Consider the following 23084-nt stretch of genomic DNA (forward strand, 5'->3'; position numbering starts at 1 on the left):
CCGCCTGCTTGGCCATTGGTGGTGGTTCGGAAATTAAAGCCGTTGGCCTCCAAGTCAAGTGTCAAAAAAGAAATAAGACATTCTTACTGTACTTTACTTATTTATTTTTATGCTGTTTTTTACAAATTTTTTTATCCTGCGATTTTCTCTTTTCCATTATAGGCTAGTTACACAGAACACCAATATTAAAATGTTCGATAATTCTCAGCCAAATCCCATGGAGTGACATGGACCATAATCGAACTCGATGTTGCCTTAATAGAAATCAAGCATATTCAAAATTTCAAGTCTGTAGGTCAATTTGTTTTTCAAGATATCGTGCGAACAACCGGAGTGACAGAAGTAACACAATTCTTCAGCCTCTCGAGTGATAAGATTTAAGCCTAAATATTAGTTTATTATATTTAAAAAAAAAAACAGGTTGAGTGTTTTTACAGTGCAAATTCGCCCATGAATCCTTCACTAGTTAATTTAATATCAAGTTACGTACCAAAATTAAAACCAGGATAGTAAATTATTACAAGAACGTAGATAGCGAGGGGGTCCAAGGGGTTCGGACCCCCCATTTAAAATTTTTCAATTAGGTACTGTTTGTAGTAAACTATTATTATTATTATTATTAAAATAATTCAGTATTACAGATATGTACTGCTGAAAGAAGATGGTTCTAAACAAAGAAACGGGTCAAGAACTGTTTAAGAAACAAAATGAGGCCTTACTCTCTGTCCACTACGGGAAAATATCAGTTGTCTGGACCCCCTCCCCCAAAAAATTTTTCCTGGCTACGTTCTCGCATTATTATAAAGCTTTGTTTAAATATACATCAAATATTCTTATAAGGGAGATTCTATTCATTTTTCTATGTGTACGACATCAAATGTAAATGAACGAGACATTTTTGTTGTGAATGAAAAGGAATTTTGCGAATTAAAGGTTATTCATTGAGCAAAGTTAACAATGATTTTATCACTGCTTATGAGACTTGATAAGAGACCGACCATAAAGAGAACAATAGGTCTTAAAACTAGTCTCCGTAAACCAGTTACTGCATCGTGGCTGGTGTGATATTATAGTGTGAGCACTTGTATTACGAGTACAATCATGATATAACGTTGAAACTAACGTGTGTATATAAAATATTATTATTACCCAGAAGTGGAATTTATGAGACGAAAGTGATCGTTAATATGATACAAGTATAATCGAATGTCCCGCTGTACAACAATCGAAGGTACAATCTTATTTTTGACTTGATACATCTTTGCTGAATCAACGATCAATCCACTTCTACTACCATCTTTAAGTAAAGGTATTATAGAATATACTAGGTAATAGATAAGAATATCAATCCAATCAATGGTACAAGTTATTATTAGATTTATCAGCCACTGGAAAGCTGCAGTCAGTGGAGTGCCAAGGATATCTGGCACCCGGGGTGACATTTTGTTTGTCACCCCCTTCACTTTTTCGTAGTATCAAAGACATGAGTAAAAATATCATTGATTATAAAAGTACAATTAAGTAGTCGGGTAACTGAATAGTTAAACTGAAGAATTAATTGTTCATACAAGAACATTACGACTAAACATTTTTTAAATATGAATTAAAAGTATATTTATGAATTTTGAAGTTTGTCACATCTATTACGGTTTAAGAATGTTAGGAAAAACTGACTTATATTTTGATTGAAACGTTTGTTTCATACAAAATACTCTAAAGCCAATTTCGATCCGATTTAGCACCTAACTTTAAATGCTTTAAAATCTTATATACTTGTTACAATTTATTGTATTCCATATTGAGTTCCATGTGGTCTACTTCAATGAAAATGTAAACATTAATTTCAAATTACTACAGACTTACCAGATGCATCTTAACTAAACCCCCCTCCCCCTTTGCATACTGATCAGTAATAACCGAAATTTAATTAAATTATTAAAATATTACATGAACAATTAAGGTATTTAAAGGCCTGAATTTTGTTACGAAAGTGCTAATTATTATCCTTAAGGTACTTAATAGTTGTGATAACATTGTTTTTGTTATCTCATAATGCGCCAAATCTAATTTAAGTTATATGAAAAATATTTGAAAGAAGTTTTAAATGCAGGAACGAACAACCTTACTGGACCGGACACTTTTAAATGTCTTGGTATCCACATAGCTACTAAAGTGCAGTGGTGTACTACAAACATAACCTCACTTCTTAAGATACTAACCTCTGAAGCTACAATGAGGCCCCGTCCTAGCTGAATCGCAAGAGCGAAGCAACCGATAAACGCGACAGATAAAAATAAATGGTAAGTAATGTGATTGTAGATGTGGCGTTCGGGCACTTCCGCAGTTACGGATTGTCTCTTACCTGAAGGAGCGAGATCAGACAGTGGAAATTTCGAAGGTCGTTTCAAACAAAATTAAAGTGCCTCGTGGTGTCCCTTAGGAATCTATTCTTGGGCCTCTTTTATTCCTGATTTATGTCAGTAGATTGAAATCTGTGATCCAGCATGGAGAACTTGCTCAATATGCTGACGACACGACTCTCTGTTTTAAAAGCAAAAACATTGAAAGAACTGGAAGTCACAACGTTCATAGAACTGAATTCATGCATACAATACATTGCTGAAATGAACTTGGAAACAGACCAGTCCAAATCGAATGTTGTACATTACTGCCTTAGACAGGATACGCTTTCAGGACGGCCAGCTGTATTTGTGGATGATGTCCTTTTAGAGAAAACATTCTATATAGGATTGTTCTTTGACAGATGATTGACCTGGCATAACCACGTGGACAATTTGTGTGCTAGGATTCCAGCAGGCATATACGCCTCGCGCCACCTAGCAAAGTTATGTTCTTCTAAAGTTCTAAAAATGGCCTACTATGGCCTAATTCACCCACACTTTGCGTATGGAGTGAGACTTTGGGGAGGCTGTGCCAAAAACAAATTTGAGCGTGTCTTTAGACCCCAAAAAGAGGCTGTCACAATACCATTATTCTGACCAAATTACACAACAAATCGCAAATTACAGAGAGTCGTGCAGCAATCTTTTAGAGGGCTTGAATTTCTGACATGGCCCTGCCTCTCCATATTTGGCGGTATCATGTATTGCAGATCAAAATGCACTTTGGTCCGTGGTGGGGACATTCACCGATACGAGACAAGAGGCAGGGACAACTATCGAGCCCAACATCACAGGCTGACGCTTACGCAACATATGTCACAACAAATTGGTATCAGATTAATCAATAAACTCCTGAAAGGATAAAAAAATCCAACAATAAAAACCATATCAAAACTCGTATAAAACGCCAATTGGTGGCTAGTGCGTTCTAATCTGTCGATGAGCCGCTGGGATTTATGAGAGAGATAGGATCTGGGGTCAGTGAGAGTGTGCTTGAGTGAATGTGTGGAAGTGTAAGTTCAAATCAAATCAAATCTTTAATTGCTCGTAACAATTACACAATGTATGGTGTAAGACTTATGTAATTATTAGTAATATAAAATTCATAGAATCAATGTAACAGATAGTTGCTGGAAAGGAAGTCTTGTATTACAATTCGATACAAACATCCTCCGGATGTAACTGGATACGCACATCCGCCCAGACGCCGATGGTGAACAAACAGGAAATGCTTGCTTTAAGCAGCGAAATGCTTATTTGTAAAAACCGTGCGACAATGTAAGGACAGCCATGCTGATATGAAAAATTGTTACTCACCAATTATGATGGAGAGATTTGGCAGAGGCGTGGTCAATGAGCTGGCGGGAGAAGAACATCAAAAACTGAAGAAGAAGGAGGAGAGGAGGAAGTGGAGGCCGGGAATTCGAAAAGTGAAGTTCGGGAGTGTTTGTGTTCGTGTGCGGAAAAATATCTCTAGGCGTAATAAGTGTGATGTGAAATAAAATGTAAGTAATTTTAAGAACTTAGTATATTTTTAAGGTTCATTAATCATTTTCAATTCCATATCTATTTAAATGTTCACAATTTCGAAAATGTAAATTCATGTAAATGTTTAGCTATTTTAAAGAAAGTTTCTCATGTTAGTCCAACACCTCATAAATATTTGCACTGAAGTAAGTCTAACAGAAATAAATATGTATATTAAAATCTCGATGTTGTGTCGGAAAACGATAGAGAATAAAGACATAAAAGTTTTAGAAAATTAAAACGCCTAACTTTGTATTTTAATGTGAGGTTTACTGTAATTTAGTGATTAAAGTGATAGGTTACACGTACCAAAGATATTGGTATAGATAATCCCAATACACAGGACACTAACACAGCACACACGACACGACACGAGCAGAGCCTGTAACCCACGGTAACCGTACTTAGACTGGCTAGTAGACTTGACCGTGACTCTGGTATGTCTCCAGGCAGATAAGTTTTCTGCTAACTCAACTAACTTCCCACGCTATACTACACCGACTGTGTTGTGACTATGACTAGGGGCATTGCCTTGTACCGGCGGTCTGGGTCGCCAAGGGCCCTGGTGGTTCAGACAGCTTAGTATACAAGTAATGTTTCCCACGTACTCGTTTTACTACAGTAAACAAAGCGTACTCTAACTTGACACAACGTACATATTATACTTACCTGAGGGATACGTGTATACATAGCCTAGTAATAAAGAATATAAAATATGATAAAGTGTACTACATATATCATAATTATTTAAGTTAGTAGATAGCAGTGTTAACATAATATATCCTACAAGGACTCAATTTTCCTGAGATGCATCTCAAAGAAAGAGACATACATGTTCTATATTATATAATCCTAGGATAAACAAATACTTCAATATATAACATGTAAATGACTTATATGACAGGTTTAAATATTACATAGCTAATATACCATTGAAGGAAAGTAACATATATCTAAATAGCATGTATTAACACGGCAGTATTGCTCATTAACAAACTATACAGCCTTCTTTTGGCAACATATATTATAATCATGATGATGACTATGGACAATAAGCACAAAGAAGGATATTACATATGCCTCAGAAACAAAGTGCGTAGTATCGTTTTGTAATATAGTAAATTAACATAATACCGAACCTTATTTAAGAACACTAGAGATTAAGATGCTTAGTAAAAACATTAATTATATAGAGCTAGAGAAATACGACACACCATCGAGAGTTCATTAAAAGATTTCTGTAAATAAAAACCTTAGACATAAATGTGTATTAATTATAAAATATTTAACCTGAAATGTATATGTAACCTGTAGATATTTAGTTTTAGAATTACACACCAAAAAGCCAACTAAAACCTGAGACGCCAGTCTACAAGACACCAATATACAAGACACCAGTCTACAGCACTCTAACGGATCCCGACCACCCACGAGACAGATGAAGTCCTTACAGCACTTCCTACTACTACTACTGACAGCACTTGCCATGCCTCTTTTGACCACCTTTGCCAGCACATCAACCCACAACATAGAAGAACCCAATAAGCCTCTAGTACAAATCTTCACAGGAGCGTACTTTACTCCAATGCCTCAGACACTACCTTATATCAGTTTCCATCCCTATTACATAAAAAATTCCTTTCAACACACAGCAAAATTTACCTAAAAACGAACCCTCTTTAAATTTCTGCCCTAAAAACCTCAACAACTCCCAAACCTATTTCAAGATACAGAACAACCTTTCCACATTAACAAACCCTCATACATCAACAAATGGTAGCAGAACACCTCCCATTCATCCAAAGACAGCAACCAGATAGAAACAGAAGATCGCTCACGTTCGTCGTAGATTTCTTCGAAATGGTGTTGTGACATTGCGACATAACACCAAATACATGACTTGGCAGACAACAAGGAAGATGTCCTACACAGCATTCTCAACACAACAACACTACCTACTCTCCGAGCTACCTGCGCATTCCACCTGCTTTGTTCACAATCTACAAAGACAACACCACTTCCAGCTAAAGCACGACGACAAAAACATAGTAAACAACATGGAACTCATTTTGTACATTTTATTAGCCTGGACTTCTATAATAACACTACTTCTTTTTATAGACCTCTACTTCATCCACATTAACAACATCAAAATAAAATTCCTGAAGCCTACAGTACATGAACGTGACTACCCAATGGATAACCTAAATTAGACAATAAGTACGATTCGTAGGTAGAAATCGTCATTAAGCCAGGGAATGTAAGACTTATGTAATTATTAGTAATATAAAATTCATAGAATCAATGTACAGATAGTTGCTGGAAAGGAAGTCCCTTGTATTACAATTCGATACAAACATCCTCCGGATGTAACTGGATACGCACATCCGCCCAGACGCCGATGGTGAACAAACAGGAAATGCTTGCTTAAGCAGCGAAATGCTTATTTGTAAAAACCGTGCGACAATGTAAGGGACAGCCATGCTGATATGAAAATTGTTACTCACCAATTATGATGGAGAGATTTGGCAGAGGCGTGGTCAATGAGCTGGCGGGAGAAGAACATCAAAAACTGAAGAAGAAGGAGGAGAGGAGGAAGTGGAAGCCGTGAATTCGAAAAGTGAAGTTCGGGAGTGTTTGTGTTCGTGTGCGGAAAAATATCTCTAGGCGTTAATAAGTGTGATGTGAAATAAAATGTAAGTAATTTTTAAGAACTTAGTATAATTTTAAGGTTCATTAATCATTTTCAATTCCATATCTATTTTAAATGTTCACAATTTTTCGAAAATGTAAATTCATGTAAATGTTTAGCTATTTTAAAGAAAGTTTCTCATGTTAGTCCAACACCTCATAATTATTGCAACACCACAAAATTACTAGTAAATGTTATAATGAATTAAATTTAAAATAAATTGTAATGAATAATTTAATATTAAACATCTTTTCAAAGTATTAAGGTATTAAGGCTTGTGCTTAATATGTCGATTGACGCAATCAATTGTTAATTACAAATTTTAATCAATTTAATGAGATGTTGTCACAAATAAATGTGTTGGGTTCATTTGAGAGAGTTTTTACTGCCAATCTAACCTATTAATTAAATCCTCTCACACACAACCCTTGCTCATAATATGTCACAACCTTAATCTTAAAATAAACATAAATTACAAAACCTCACAATGGTAAACGTCATAATTAATTCTAAATATTTAAAACTCACATACCACATTACCACCACATCCAAACTTACATAATTTTCATGCATTCCAGTCTCATTCATCCTTCGCCAATCTCAACCCACTTCCAGCGCTAGAGTCAGTCATCGAATTGGGCGGTCTCCCAGTTAAACGCCAGAAATTCGTCAACGCTGTAGAATGCATTTGACACCAGAAAGCGCTTAATACGAGCTTTTGACGCCTTGGGCGTTTGGGCGTTTTTAATACAATTTGGCAAACTGTTGAATGAAGTTTGGGTGCGTGTGCCAATGAATTACTATTTACAGAAATGATTTAATGACATTTGCAATGCAATGTAAAATTGTACAAATGCAATAAAATATGATTTGATTTGAGATTTGAGTGTCCTGAGCAGCAAGAGCGACTGTATCGAGTGTCGGTCGCGCTACAAGCGCTTCAGGTACGAACAGGTTGGTAGAGCTACCACCGGCGCGGCGATGCGACAGAGCGACAACTACATGAGTCTTCGACAGGTGATGCCTCAAGCTGACGGTGGTGTCGGCGGCATCTGGAAAATCTCCAGGGCACTCCGAGGGGAGAAGAAGACCAACCGACCACTTCATGGCCAGCGTGGCATTGTCTACTCCCCTGGAGATCGAGCGGAGGCCTTCGCTGACACCATTGAAGACCAATTCTCCCCACACGCGGACGAGATGATCGAAAACTTCCTGGAGGGATACCAACCTGACGAAGACGACCCACTTCCCCTGTGACTACACTTGAAGTGCAAGACCACATTCGCCGAATTCGCCCGAAGAAGGCCTCTGGCCCGGTCTCCAGCATTGAAGAACCTGCACTTGGGTGATCGTCACGATCACCTGCATCTTCAATTCATGCCTACGCCTGGCTCACTTCCCGACCACCTGGAAGGATGCCAAGGTGATCATGATACCCAAGCTCTGCAAGGACCCTCTCTTCCCGGAGAACCACAGGCCGATCTCCCTCCTGCCTGTGCTCTCCAAGATCATGGAGAAGATCGTCCTAGCGAGATTCCCTGAGGAGTTCTTCACGTCTATCCGCACCGGCCACTCCACCACCCTTCAGCTTCGAAGAGTCCTGAATAACATCACCGGAGCTGTAGGGAGGAAGCACCACTCCACTTCGGTCCTGATAGACGTGAACAAAACCTTCGACAAGGTGTGGCATGAGGGACTGCTCTTCAAGCTGACATCGTCTCCGTTGCCTGGCAGGATCTTCAGGTTGCTCCGCAGCTATCTCCACCGCCGGACCTTCTCCGTCAGCTTTGCCCGATCCACCTCTACGACCCGTCCAGTAACATCTGGTGTGCCGCAGGGGTCGGTCCTTAGCCCGATCCTGTACCTGTGGTACACCAACGACTTCCCAGTGGCTCCGAGAGTGCAACTGTCCCTGTACGCCGATAACGCACTGCTCACGGCCAACTCTGCCAACCTGGGGATGGCCGGTTTCTACATCCAGAGGCAGCTGCATGTACTGGAGCCCTGGTTGACTAAGTGGCGGATCAAGGTCATCGTTGACAAGTATGAAGTCATCAACTTCACAAGGACAATGAGGCAAGCGGACGGCCGTCACCTGTCACTAAACGGTGACGACATACCATGGAAGACGACAGTAAAGTACCTGGGGGTACTCCTGGACTCCAAACTGACCTTCACTCCCCACGTCAAGAGGATCTGCGGTCAAGCGAAGAAGGGCTTCGGCAACATCGGCCCCTTGCTCAACTCCACGAAGCTACCGACCAGGACAAAGGTCCTGCTCTACACGGCTCTAATACGACCAGTGCTAAACTACGCGGCCCCTGCATGGTACCACCTTACCTGGAAGTCCACCCGCAGAACACTGCTCGCAGCCCAGAGCGTGTGTCTCCGGCGGGCGACTGGGTCGCCCTGGTTCGTGAGGAACACCGTCGTCAGAGCATCGTCCAACGTCCCTACCATCAGGAGCTTCGTGGACAGACTAACATCGAGACTTGAAGAAACCGCAGCATCTTCACCGTGGGAACATCTCCTAGAACTCAGTGCCCAGGAGTTCCCCCAACTTCGTCTTCCAATGGAAGACTGAACGACTTCGACTACAACTACTAGCCTACTACACTGCGACACTACACTGCGATTGTTTGTTTTTACAAGTAGATTTTCTTTAATCAATTTCTAGATATATAATTATTTCTTTCCAGTGTAGTTCTAATTTCTAATATTAATTTGCACCCCCCTCTCTTTGAAGATAGACGGACCTGGGGGGGACCGCCTCCTCCACATCCCCTTTAGTTCGCCCTTGGCTGCAGTATGAGAGGGGAAATAAAGAAATAAAAACCTTCGTTGACATCAAACCTTACCAGAAGGCTTGTTACTGAGTGTAGGGGGGGGAGGGTAAAAATTCTTAAACAATGTTACTACAAACTTTACCCATTTACAAAATGAATGTTGTAATTGACCGCTTCAACGAGAACTTGAAGAATGACTCGGGAGGGCTGAGTGTGTGTGTTTGCTATAAAAATGCATATCCTCTTCATCCGTTTTCCAAAAAAGATCTGATTCGAGATGTCCCCTAATTTTTACTGTTCATCCAGCAAGGAATTCGTACAAAACCTCAAGAAATTATAAAAAAACTGGTTTGTTTTAATTTTTTTCTTAAGAAAAGGTGTTTTAAACAGTTAAGATTTTTTTTAATAACCCAACTTATCATAGCACTTTAAATAGACACAGCACTTGTTGATCCTTCCGAATTTGTTCTGTTTCAGATGGGGGTCCAAATGTGGGTGTTAAATGTGCTAACGCTATTAGCATTATTGGTAAGTTTTCGATCAGAGCAATAAGAGGGACAGTCCGAGCCTTCGGTTAAAGCTAATTTTACATTTTTAATATTTTTAGTGCCTTTGTTTTGAGCGAAATTATTTGACAGAGGAACATTTCTGGAGTTCTACCGGACTGATTTTAGTGCTGTTTGTTTTAAATGCAAGAACATTTTCTCTAGGTGAGAAAAATAGACTTAAATTTTACAATTTAAATCTTTAAACCTATAAAACGCTCTAAAACAAACTCGCGCAACTGTCGTTTAAATACATTTTGATCGTGTAATAAGAACGTACGATTATTTAAATTGTCTTTAATAATATTTTAATGTAAATTCTCTTTAAAACATAAAATGTATTTATTACGCCAACTCAATTAAAATACAATAGTAATAACTTGAATCGTGTGCTTTTCCTTTTTTTTATTTTTCCTAATGTACAAACAGTAATTGTGATGACAACTGCTTTTATGAATGTTTCTGTGCTGATTCTTCCATCAAACTAAATAAAAACTATGCAAAATATATTTCAAATCCAAATTCACAGGTTTTAACCAAACCTGAAGGTCAAACTCTGATCAGTTGTTATGTAATTGACAGACACTGTTTCAACCTCGGCCAACCATACATTGCATTATCTTGTACCAACACAGTAAAATTCTTCTCGGTAGCGAGCAAGGCAAACTTCCAGCTACCACGTTTTAAGCACCGACGTTATTTTAGGAAAGACTCTCAATCCTACAAGCCTAGTGTTGCACGTGCTCCAGCGAGAAGGAAATTGGAAGGAAGGTCGCAGCCTATGTGCGACGAGTTCTGCAAGACAACATTGCAGAAAGAGACTAGTAAAGAAGAAGACGCAACTCGGACAGGGTATAAATAATTTTATCGCTGTTCCGACCCTGGGTCTTACCCGCAATTTAAGTGCGGGGAACTAAAACAGAGAGGTAGTTTTTGGTATTGGGATTTCCGAGGCAGAACATCTAGTCCTGATGATTCCTAAAAAGTATTTTCCCTCTGAAAAACCTGCCACACCTGTTACTTCCATGCTAGACAATACAGAGCTGCTGTTAATTGCGTCGCCTTCCACTGTCAGTGTTCAGTTGTCAATAACCAAGGGGAACACCAGTTGGCTATTACTATTCATTTAGTCTTCAAATATCTCTCTTGTCCCAGACGGAAGAAATGGATATCACGACCGTACGCATCTCCACATATCAAATTGAATAATACTTATAAAAATCTTTGCAAAGACAATACTGAAAGAGTGACTTGTACATAATTCATTTAAAGTTCCTCAACGCGATTGCTACCAGACGTACAATCTCTCACCACTTTGCAGGGGAAATTTCAACATTGATGCCTCAAAGAGCCGTAGTGTCACTACCACCCTTTCTCACCAACAATGCCCCAAATTATGCAGAAATATACTAGTAATTGTGCAAAAATTAGTTGTGTAGTTTTTAATGTTGAAACTAGTCAAATGTATGTCTACTTATTGATTACGACTCTCTTTTTTCAATGCAATAGCAAGTGAAGTGTTGGAACAACAGGCTTATGTTGATATCAAGAACTGTGCCCAATACTTTCACAGCCTCAATCTTACAACACATTCTTCAAAAACCAACGTTTTGAATTTTGCCTTGCGCACTGCAGGAAACCAGTGTGGGCCTGCCATTTTGTTAGATGACTCCACACTGGAAGAAGTCAACTCTTCAAAATTCCTAGGAATGCACCTTGATCGAGGGCTGGCTTGGAATGAGCATATTGACTATGTTTGCGCCAAAGTCTGCTCTGGAATTTTTGTTCTGAGATCTTTAGCCAAATACTGCCCGAGTCAGGTACTGATTACGGCATATTATGGACTGATTTACCCCCATCTGGCTTACGGTGTGGTCCTTTGGGGAGCTTGCGCAAACACACAGTTTCAAAGAATATTCAGACTTCAAAAAAAAGCAATTCGAATAATCGCTAAAATCAAATTGAGAGAGTCGTGCAGGGAAGCTTTCAAGAAATTGCAGCTGTTGACTCTTGCCGTGCCTCTACATTTTGGAAACAACTTTTTTTGTATGAGTAAATGTGCCTTAACCAGAGGCCGAGACGTACACATGTATGAGACACGTGGGACTGCTAACTACCGAACTGGGAGACACAGAACGGTGGTTTATGAACGCCTGCCCTCGCAGGCGGGTGTTCATTTCCTCAACAGACTGCCCAATTCAATAGATGCCCCAACGCCTAAGGCGTTAAAGACTCGCCTTAAACGCCTATTGGTGTCACAAGCATTCTATAATGCAGGTGAGTTTTTGGCATTCGACTGGGGAGACCGCCCAATTAGAAGACTGACTCCGCTGTACTAAGTGGGTAGCATTGGCGATGGATGAAAGAGGCGTAACTGTAAAATTGTATGTGTGAGTGTGTATTGTTGTATGAATGTTAGAAATTTTAAAAAACCCCGTGACGTTTGCCATACGATGTAAATATTGTCTTCGCAATAAAAAAAGATTTGATTTGATTTGATCTTAAAACGTACCTTTTTCAAGAGTGTCGTGAAATTAGTTTTAAACCTAACTTTTCAACAGATATAGGATTACTTATTTAACTTATTTCTCACTTATTAAAGTTATATTTCGTTTCGTCAATGCGAAAACTAAATAAATATCCCGTTGAAACATCACGATACGGTAGTTAAGTACTGTAAATCTACGAAGAATGTTAATTTGTTAAACCCACTTGCAACGGTTTCCTAAAAACCAACATCAACGAAGACCGTTTTCAGGGGAAAGATAATGTTTTATTGCTTTCCAGTTAAGAATGTGAAAAAAAAAAAAACAAATCTAAACTGATAAACTTTTAACAAACTTTGAATTAAAGCTTTTTATTTACTGTATCGATCGTAAGTTTTTTCAATATTAACTCATTAAATTCACAAAAAGAGCCGAACACTGTATAGTTTACAAGTGATAGTGAAATTGAAAAATTAGTTGCGATTCACTAACAATATCTAAACAATACAAGTACAATAAACAATATGCTAAAGAATAAACAACATTAGTTTTATATTAGTTTAGACAGAATGCCTAGAATAAAACTATTGCATTAGTACTTAAACTAATATATAGTACCTAAAAGTTCCATTCAAAGCTCCGGTAAAATTCGTAAAAGTAATAACATCAGTTCACAAATTTAATAAGTGATATTGTACACATTAGCGTGTTATTTATACCAATGCCATATTTTGAATTACGCTTGATGTAATAAATTGTAATAATTTCCAGGCAAGTTCTAACCAGGCAGAAAACGATTTAGAAGAAAGTCTACATCAGTTACAACTAACCGATAACGGTGGTGACATTAGTTCCAGTTTCAATGAAGAAAAAGATGAAGAAAGTGTATTAAAAAATACGAACACAACAAATTGGGAAGCTTACCAATTAGGCACAAGGTCTATGCGGGGACAACTATCTAAATTAAGGCGTATACGTAGGCCTAGATATAAACCAAAACATAACCGTTACCCTATACCAAAACCTAAACCAAAGCCTATACCAAAACCTAAACCAAAGCCTACACCAAAACCTAAACCAAAGTCTACAACAAATCCTAAACAAAAGCCTTCACCAAACCTTACAACAAAACCTACATCAAATCCCAAACCAAAGTCTACAACAAAACCTAAATCAAATCCTCCACCAAACCCTACAGCAAAGCCTACATCAACACCTAAATTAAAACCTACTCCAACTCCTAAGCCAACGCTAAAACCACAACTTAAAACTACCTCCAAACCACAAACTACTAAACAATCAACTTTAAAATCAAAACCAACATCGACACCACAAGCACAGCTTACAATTACCTCCGAACCAAAAACCACTAAACAGTCGACTTTAAAACCAAATCCAACAACGAAACCACAACCACAACTTAAAACTACCTCCGAACCAAAAACTACTAAACATTCGACTTTAAAATCAAAATCAACATCGACACCACAACCACAGCTTCAATCTACCTCCGAACCACTAACTTCTAAACAGTCGACTTTAAAACCAAATCAACATCGACACCACAACTTCAGTCTACCTCCGAACCACTAACTACTAAACATTCGACTATAAAACCAAAATCAACATCTACACCACAACCACAGCTTCAATCTACCTCCGAACCACTAACTACTAAACAGTCGACTTTAAAATCAAAACCAACATCGACACCACAACCACAGCTTAAAAGTACCTCAGAACTAAAAACCACTAAACAGTCGACTTTAAAACCAAATCCAACAACGACACCACAACCACAGCTTAAAAGTACCTCAGAACTAAAAACCACTAAACAGTCGACTTTAAAACCAAAATCAACAACGACACCACAACCACAGCTTAAAAGTACCTCCGAACCACTAACCACTAAACAGTCGACTTTAAAACCAAAATCAACAACGACACCACAACCACAGCTTCAATCTACCTCCGAACCACTAACTACTAAACAGTCGACTTTAAAACCAAATCCAACATCGACACCACAACCACAGCTTAAAAGTACCTCAGAACTAAAAACCACTAAACAGTCGACTTTAAAACCAAAATCAACATCGACACCACAACCACAGCTTAAAAGTACCTCCGAACCACTAAAAACCACTAAACAGTCGACTTTAAAACCAAAATCAACATCGACACCACAACCACAGCTTCAAACTACCTCCGAACCACTAACTACTAAACAGTCGACTTTAAAACCAAAATCAACATCGACACCACAACTTCAGTCTACCTCCGAACCACTAACTACTAAACATTCGACTTTAAAACCAAAATCAACATCGACACCACAACCACAACTTCAGTCTACCTCCGAACCACTAACTACTAAACAGTCGACTTTAAAACCAAAATCAACATCTACACCACAACCACAGCTTCAATCTACCTCCGAACCACTAACTACTAAACAGTCGACTTTAAAACCAAAATCAACATCGACAAAACAACCACAGCTTCAATCTACCTCCGAACCACAAGCTACTAAACAGTCGACTTTTAAACCAAATCCAACATCTCCAAATTCAACCCCACCACCAAAATTGACGTCCCCGCGTTCAACGCAATCACTAGACTCACGTTCTTCACATTCAACAGCTTCTCTTCAAGTATTACCTAATCAAAATTTAACTCCTCGCCCAAAAGCAACATCTCTGGAACCAGCACAATCACCGAAACTATCTTCTTCACATTCGACACATTCACTTAAATCATCGACTCAAACTTCAACCACTCCAGTTAAATCTTCGTCGCCACGATCAACACATTCAACAGAATCACAATATTTATATCCAACGTCTTCACTCAAACCCCCATCTACTCCAAATTCAAACCCGCAACTGAAATCAACACCTCCGCAATCAACACAATCACCAGAATTACATTCTGCACATGAAACGCCTACACTTAAAATATTATCTCCAAATCCAACGCCATCGCTGAAATTGATGACATCAAAATCAACAGAACCAGCAGAAACACATTCTTTATATTCGACCCCTTCAACGCCTTCACTTACACCATTATCTCATCCGAATTCAATCCCACTGCCGACATCTACTTCTCCGCGATCCACACAGTCATCGGAACCACATTCTTTACATGCAACACTATCACTTGCACCACCATCTTCTTTAATAAAAGCTCTATCAACGATACCATCGTTTCCTCACACTACGCTAGTGCAAACTTCTTACGGTGTAATTCCATTAAAGAAGGAATCTGCAACAAAACCAACACCTTCTTCAAATAATCTCTTTCCAAAAGAGACAACGGCCAATACCTTTAAACCACAAACGAAGGTTACTTCCACTCTGTATTCAACACCAACACCAACTTTTATAACTACACCAAGGGCAAAGATAATCTTACAACGTCATTATGTTGTTCAACCCAAAGATACTACTAAATGGAATATGTTCGTAAATAGTTTCTTACAAGGTTTAGGCCATACCCTTGGATATATTGCTGCGCAAGAAATTTCTACGATGTTGAAATCTTGTCGAAAAATATTAATTGATTTAAATAGTATTAATCTTGATGACTGTATAGAGTTTAAACTATTCCGAACTAATTTAAGCTCGTAAAGTCTGAAGAAAATATTGAAATACTAAATGAATCGAAATTTCAAGATTCAACAGCACAAACTCCAAAGGATGAGGTAAGACGAGCTACGGAAGAAACGACGGATAACACAACGAAAAGATTCCCTGAAGACACGTCCTATAATTTAGCTGAGCAACTACTTGTGTTCAAACCTAATAAACGTGTTAAAATGTAGAATATACGTAATTAAATTATTTTAAATCCTACTAATATTATAAATACGACAGTTTATGAAAAATTATGTATGTGTCTGGACGTTTTATACTCGATCAAACCGAATTTAATGTACAGAATTAGACGAGATTTGGCATGCATATTAACTAGGAACTCTCCTTTTTATCTTAAAAGTTGGATGGAACAATGTTTATTACTGACAAATACTACTATCTTCGAAACGCAGTGTCCAATTTTTTTAACAATAACTATGGCAAATACACAACAACTTGTTATACTTTGAAACATTACTTGTAAATGTATAAAATAACTGGGAAATATTAAAGCTGGGCGATGTTTATTCAATGTCCAATCGCTGAATAAGCATTTTTGAAACTGTCCATGCACTGAATAAGCACCCCTATGCATGCATGACGTCACAGCTCAGGGCGTGCTTATTCCAGTGGATGCTAAGACAGCGTCCCTAGATTTATAATAGCAGAAGGGACAAACACGGAAGGACAGTGCACTAACATGACTACTGTTCAATTTGAGGAAACAAAGGAGTTCAGTGTGCCAAACCAATCATAAAGGAATGCACCGAACCCAATTTGCAGTTTTTATGCCAGAAAACCGTCGAGGGGGCAGTGGGGGCGTTTTGCACTGAAGAGACATACGATACAGATTAACTATATAAAAATACATATCATTTCTAGACTGTACCAAGAAAATACGACGATTAGGGAACAGAAACTTGATAGCACGACATACAGTGTAGTGTATCAAGTTTACAGATTTGCGTACCTCTTCCGAGAATAAGAACTAACGAGAGGACAAACAAAGACAGCGAGGTGGGTAGCCCGCAAAGAAAGCACACATTTAATTTTAGGCAATTAAAATAATTGAAATATTTTATTACCATATCGGGACGGTCCGAAAAAGTCTTGATGTGCAAGTGTTCGCACATTCTCTCGGGAACCAATTGAAGAACAATGGAAAGATTTAGTACCATTGAATATCCATTGAAGAGTGAGACATATCACGAAGTTAGGGGTTTCACTCCATACCTTCTGCCGAAGTACCTACTCGTAGATTGCATGCGCCGGAAGTACGTGCTTTTTAACTGATGTAGGCTTCTTAAGTTTGCATATTTTGTATCGAGACAAGAAGACAAACTCGACAGTAGCGATTGAAGTATAATTCTGTAAGTGCTTCTACACGCACAGAATCTGAAAATAGAACCAGTCGCAATTTTGATTACCTCTGATTATCATAACCAAAAACACAGTAATAATATCTATTTGATACGTGCCTATATCAAAATTATCATAATGTGCATTGATGATACCTACACCTTTAATACCATATTAAAGGTGAGTTTTCTAAAATGTGATACGAACTTAGACTTTATTATTTCTCCACACTGGCCTAAAATACTTCAAGTCGTACTGATATCTATTAAAAATAATGGAATGTTGCTGCAGTCCTACCACAGAGCCTCAAAATACTGCTCTATAAACTTTAAAGTTATTCTAGAACTGATCAGAAGATTGGAATATATTACAGTGACTACCGCTTATCACAGAAATGCGTCATTTAAAAAGGATATAATAATAATAATCTAGTCATATTAAACTTTATTTGCTCTTAAACAGGATTTACAAAAAATATATTTGATAAAGATAGAAATAATAAACTGTAAACTAAAACCCTTTTAAAATTCTTTTATTTCAGACACGTGTTTCGGTATAAACCATCTTCAGTGTGAACATTAACCTCTAACTAAATAATAAACAAAACAAATAAATATACACCTGTCGACTATTTAAACAGATGTTCAATTTATATGACACAGTTGTAATTTTGATTAGTATTCTGTGATTAATATTTTTTCAAAGATAGGATTTGTTTTATTTTTTAAATTGCTATTTAATATGTTGTATATGTGATGTATATCTGAAATAAAAGAATTTTTAAAGGGTTTTAGTTTACAGTTTATTATTCTAACATAAAGATAGCCCTATAATGTGGAGTTCATAACATAACAGATATGACTAACAACCAATCCATTGTCCACAAATACAAATACCTCTCACTTAAATTAGCAAAGGTGAAAGAAGATATACAGTTCAATAAGATATGCCTGAGCGAAAATATTATTCCCAATTATGTTCAATTAAAAACAAAATCTACATCAAGAGCTGCTCTAAAAGCATTACAAAGAGGGAAAATAATATGGATAAAAGAAGAAATTAACAGTTTATATGCACAAATGAATATAATGAACAGATCAATCGAAGAAATAAAAACAGAAATTAAATTAACATTTCACCAAGACAGCATTGAAGAAATTGATATTAATACACAACAATGGATAAAAACCATCATCATGAAGAAAAAACAAATTCATCTTAAGAAGACTAATAAATTGATTAACTCACAAGAAGACAATTATTCAAAACACTATACATTAGATGATAATCAAGATTTCTGCCCAAGAATTAAAAACTTAATCATGTATCCAATTTAATGATGATGAGATGGCACTATTAGATAAATCCCTTAAATATAATATAAATCTTGATCATAAAATACCAATAATCAAAGATGACCTAATCAATTTAGAACAGCCATAAAGAAAACAGACTCAGAACTCCAAGAACCTTTCCGATATAATCTTGTCCATGAACTAAACAAAAGTAATTTAAAAGTACAAATTCCCAAATTAATAAAAATGTCAAATAATGATATGAAGTTAGTATCGTCCATCTCAATAAAACTAAAAGATAATAACTGTATAATATCAAAGGCCGACAAAGGGAATACAGTAGTTATTATCGACAGCCAAACATATCAAGAAAAGATTGAAACATTCATTGACAGCAACAATCTTAAAAAATTAAAAAAGGACCCAACCCAAGAATACACAAAACTTATAAATTCCACAATAACTAAATGCAAAAGTTTAACAAAAGCAGAACAATACCAACTCAAAATGACAAATCCAAAAGCTCCTACACTAAAAGGTCAACCAAAGACTCATAAACCGGATATTCCAATTAGACCAGTAAGTCAACTTTCGTAACGCTCCTACTTACAAGGTAATGTAAATTTTTAAATAACAAAATAAAAAACCAACATGCATTTTTGAAGACAATTACAGTATATTAAATTCAAGTAATCTGGCAACTCAAATTAAAGACATTCAAATACCATTAAGGGGAGAACGTCGCCTATGCTTAATATATGAGAACTTTTACTAACTTCGTGTACCTGCAGTTCTATAACCAGTCAAGATATTACAATACAATTATTACAGTATGTTCTGGTATGTTAGTAGATGAGCCTGTAGTAGATTGAAACATTTTAGAGCATTAGAAACAATTTTGTTTACATTATCAATAAACAAGTAATTTTTTACCATACTAATTTATGATTTTTATTATTTATTTCAGTAAATATGTAAGATATAGTCATGATTTTACTACCTGATAAGCTAAACAGTACCTTGAGATAGTATACAAAAATTTCATCTTTCTAACATAATCAATAGCTGAGCTACAGGTACATAAGTTCAACAAACACAATTTTCGGAAAACGGCAATTGAAATAAAAATAGTAGTTGATCATATGTAAAAAGACCTAAAAATAAATTTAGAATGCTCCAGCACCATAATGGCTGGTCCCTTGGTTCTCTGCATCTTCCAGCTTCCTTTTACATTGTCTTTTCTTCACCCTCATCTCATTTGTAGCCTCTAGACTAGCTTAGAGGAGGTACATTTAATATAGCACATAAATTTTTTCGCACCAGCTAGGCGTACTCCTATGCAACGTAGGCCATAAACAAACCTAGTATTTAGTTTGTAGAGTTTGTTATTTCTTTTCTGATGTGTCTTTTGATACTTTATTAGCACAGTTTGTGCATAATAAGACTTGAAAACAATACATTTTTCTTTTACTTGAGTCTTCAGAAATTTTAAATTGCCAATAGAGTCACAATGTTTGCATTTACATAAGGTATTGAAGTACTTAGTGTATTTACATCAACAATAATATTTACAACATTTGATTGATATATGTCTTCAATTTCTTTACTAGGCTTATTCAAATAGGAAAGTTTTTTCTTTGATGTACTTTCAAAACTAGGCCTAGGATTTCCATAACCTATAGTTGAGCTAATGCTAGACTCAGCAGTTTCATTACTTCTAATGTCTAATGTTGTTTGTTTTAGTATATTTATTCCCTCTGAAGGTTCTTCTTTTAATATAACTTAGGTCATTTAGCATATTCAAACACAAAACTGATTATAAGTAATAAGCTCAAACTTCACAACCACTTTGAAACTGTTTGTAAACAAACTACTGCACATAATATATAAACATAAAACTTTCCAAGACTACAATACATGCTGCAGCTGGTGACAGTACAATATCTCATAAAACTGCATAGAGTATAAAAATAACACCAGGAAATAAAATATGTATGAGAATGAATACAGAAGTATGAGTTCTGGGACGATTTCTCTACAGAAAATGCGCTAAAACACTTGAACACATAATATATTTTTTCATTTTTTATCAAGATCTTCTGTGGTTTAAAACACCAAGTGTTATATATATTTGCCATTTTTCAGGAAGAATCCAAAAATTTTTCAGTAAAATAAAAAAAAATTCAATTTTTTAGCGATGTTCTCACCCCTTAAACTCATTCTTTATTTCCTTTGATGTTAACAACATGTACTCGAACATTCCAAAACAGGAAACAATTCAAATTCTTAAAGATAATCTTATAAAATACAGTCAATCTTGAAATTAATGAAATTGACGACATCTTATCATTGACAAGATCTACTGTTAATCAAAATTATTTTCAATACAAAAAGGACTTTTACAAACAAGAAGATGGGTTGGCAATGGGTTCTCCTCTTTCAGGCCTTCTTGCAAATATATACATGCAACATTTAGAAAACAACAAAATAATGAGTGGTACTAATCCATTTAAAGATCAAATAATTTACTGGTTTAGATATGTTGATGATATCTTATGTCTTTTCAAATCCCCCCCCACCCCCCCCCCCCCCCACCCCCCCCCCCCCCCACCCCCCCCCCCCCCCACCCCCCCCCCCCCCCACCCCCCCCCCCCCCCACCCCCCCCCCATTTTTTTGTGTTTTTGATACATTTCTTAAAAAATCTGCTCCTATAAGTTAAGTATTAATTTAATAAAATGTAAAATTAGAATTAAGAGCTAGATACACATAATACTTGTTAAGCTGAAGCCTTGGATAAGTGAGATTCTATTCTTTAAGCGGCATAAATTACAAACTAGAAAGATAATAGTCTATTGAAAGAAGTTTAATAAAATAAAATAAACCAAATAATATTAATTTTTATATTCATTTGAAGTTGATTACATAAACTCAAAGCTTCAACTAAACTAAATTCTGATAAATTCCGAAATAAAAAAGTTAAAGAATGATATATTATTACTTAACTATTTGAAGAAAAACAACAAAAAAAAACCAGGTCCCCTAAAACATGGGATATCCGAGAAAAGCAATCATAGTAAAGAAAAAGAACAAAATAGACTGACATTGATAACGAGGTGCTAGAAATAGATGGTATATTTGGTTGATGGAACTTGCAGATTGCTATACCAATGTTTAACTAAATATTTTTCTGAATGTATCATCAAAAACTGAGGGAATAGTTCCAAGTCAAGTAAATTTAAAATTACTAATAGTTGCTTTTGATGACTATTCTACATGTAATCCTATGTTTCTTCAACGGTTTTGGAAAATGAGCTGTCTTATAAATAAATGAAATAACAACATTTATTTTTTTCCCAGAATTAGTAACGTTTGATTGCATTTAATTAATCTTAGCGTTCAGAATGTGGGTTTTCGGAATAGTATGAAATCAGCTTTAGTATTGTATTTCAGGTTTTAAAGAAAGACCAAACGTTGGAATTACTTGTTGGGGTGGGACATAAATAAAAATCTTAATCCTGTAATCATAAGTCAAAACATTTTATCACACGGAAACACAAACATGAATCTTATCCAATTTTTGCTTTTCTCGATGTTTTACCTTTAAAATATATGTAATGTATACAAAAGGTCTTAAAACCTTTTATGTAAGAAGTAATTCATATGCTGTACATAGCACTTGCATATACAAACTGAGAAAACAATTGTGATTTTTTGTTCCGAAACCTGAAAATACTTATTTTCTAGGACCACAAATGTTTTTAATCGTATTCCAGCTTATTTAAAAGACAATCACACAACAAATATCATTAGTTTAGTAAAGTTTTAAAAAGATGGTTGTTTACGGGTAATGAAATTGAAAATTTACTGTTTAGTATAAAGGTGGTTCTCAGTAATTATTTATATACCGTTATATTATGTGCATATGTTCTTAATTTTTTTAATTATATTCAAATTCTGTTAGCGTTATGTATCAGTAATGGTAACTGCTTTATTTAGTTTATTGCTGTTTGTTTGTATTGTTATTAGTAAGCATTTTAGAGTATTTTTTGTGCTCTTTTTTTATTAGACTTTGAACCACTCTTCTTTTTTGTTTTTGTTGTTAGTGGATTATGTGTTATCAATACCATAAGCGATTTATTTCATAGAGCTTAATAAAACTATTACATTTTTTCATTTCATATGTTTACTTTATACTAAAATTGGCATGTGAGTTACTTATATTATGATGTAAGAATTCTCTGAACAGGCTCGCCTTGGAGGAATCGTACTCTTTTGTATCTTTTAATGTAGAATAGTGTTCTGTTAACCATAAATTGTTCATATTCTTTCATAGATGCAATATGTTTCATACAT

General features: G+C 36.3%; 2 protein-coding genes across 3 annotated transcripts; both read left to right on the forward strand.

Annotated features, from left to right (window-relative positions):
• Nucleotides 1-1052: 1052 nt before the first annotated feature.
• On the forward strand, nt 1053-14109 carry LOC124361993 (anti-sigma-I factor RsgI2-like). Of its 2 annotated transcripts, none has more exons than XM_046816123.1 (3): nt 1053-1309; nt 9885-9935; nt 13210-14109. In XM_046816123.1, exons 2-3 carry the CDS (start codon nt 9885-9887, stop codon nt 14029-14031), a joined length of 873 nt encoding a protein of 290 aa, XP_046672079.1. In that variant the 5' UTR covers nt 1053-1309; the 3' UTR covers nt 14032-14109. The 2 variants fall into 2 exon arrangements, with proteins under 2 accessions (XP_046672079.1, XP_046672080.1); XM_046816124.1 differs by having other exon boundaries at nt 1053-1231.
• A 410-nt stretch (nt 14110-14519) lies between these two features.
• LOC124363419 (mucin-2-like) lies at nt 14520-16263 on the forward strand (the record flags this gene model as incomplete). Its single annotated transcript, XM_046818670.1, has 1 exon — nt 14520-16263. A coding segment is annotated over one exon (1551 nt), but the record flags the coding sequence as incomplete, so codon positions are not given.
• Nucleotides 16264-23084: the final 6821 nt, after the last annotated feature.

The sequence above is a fragment of the Homalodisca vitripennis genome, chromosome 5 (genome assembly GCF_021130785.1).
Source record: "Homalodisca vitripennis isolate AUS2020 chromosome 5, UT_GWSS_2.1, whole genome shotgun sequence".
Classification (NCBI taxonomy): domain Eukaryota; kingdom Metazoa; phylum Arthropoda; class Insecta; order Hemiptera; family Cicadellidae; genus Homalodisca; species Homalodisca vitripennis.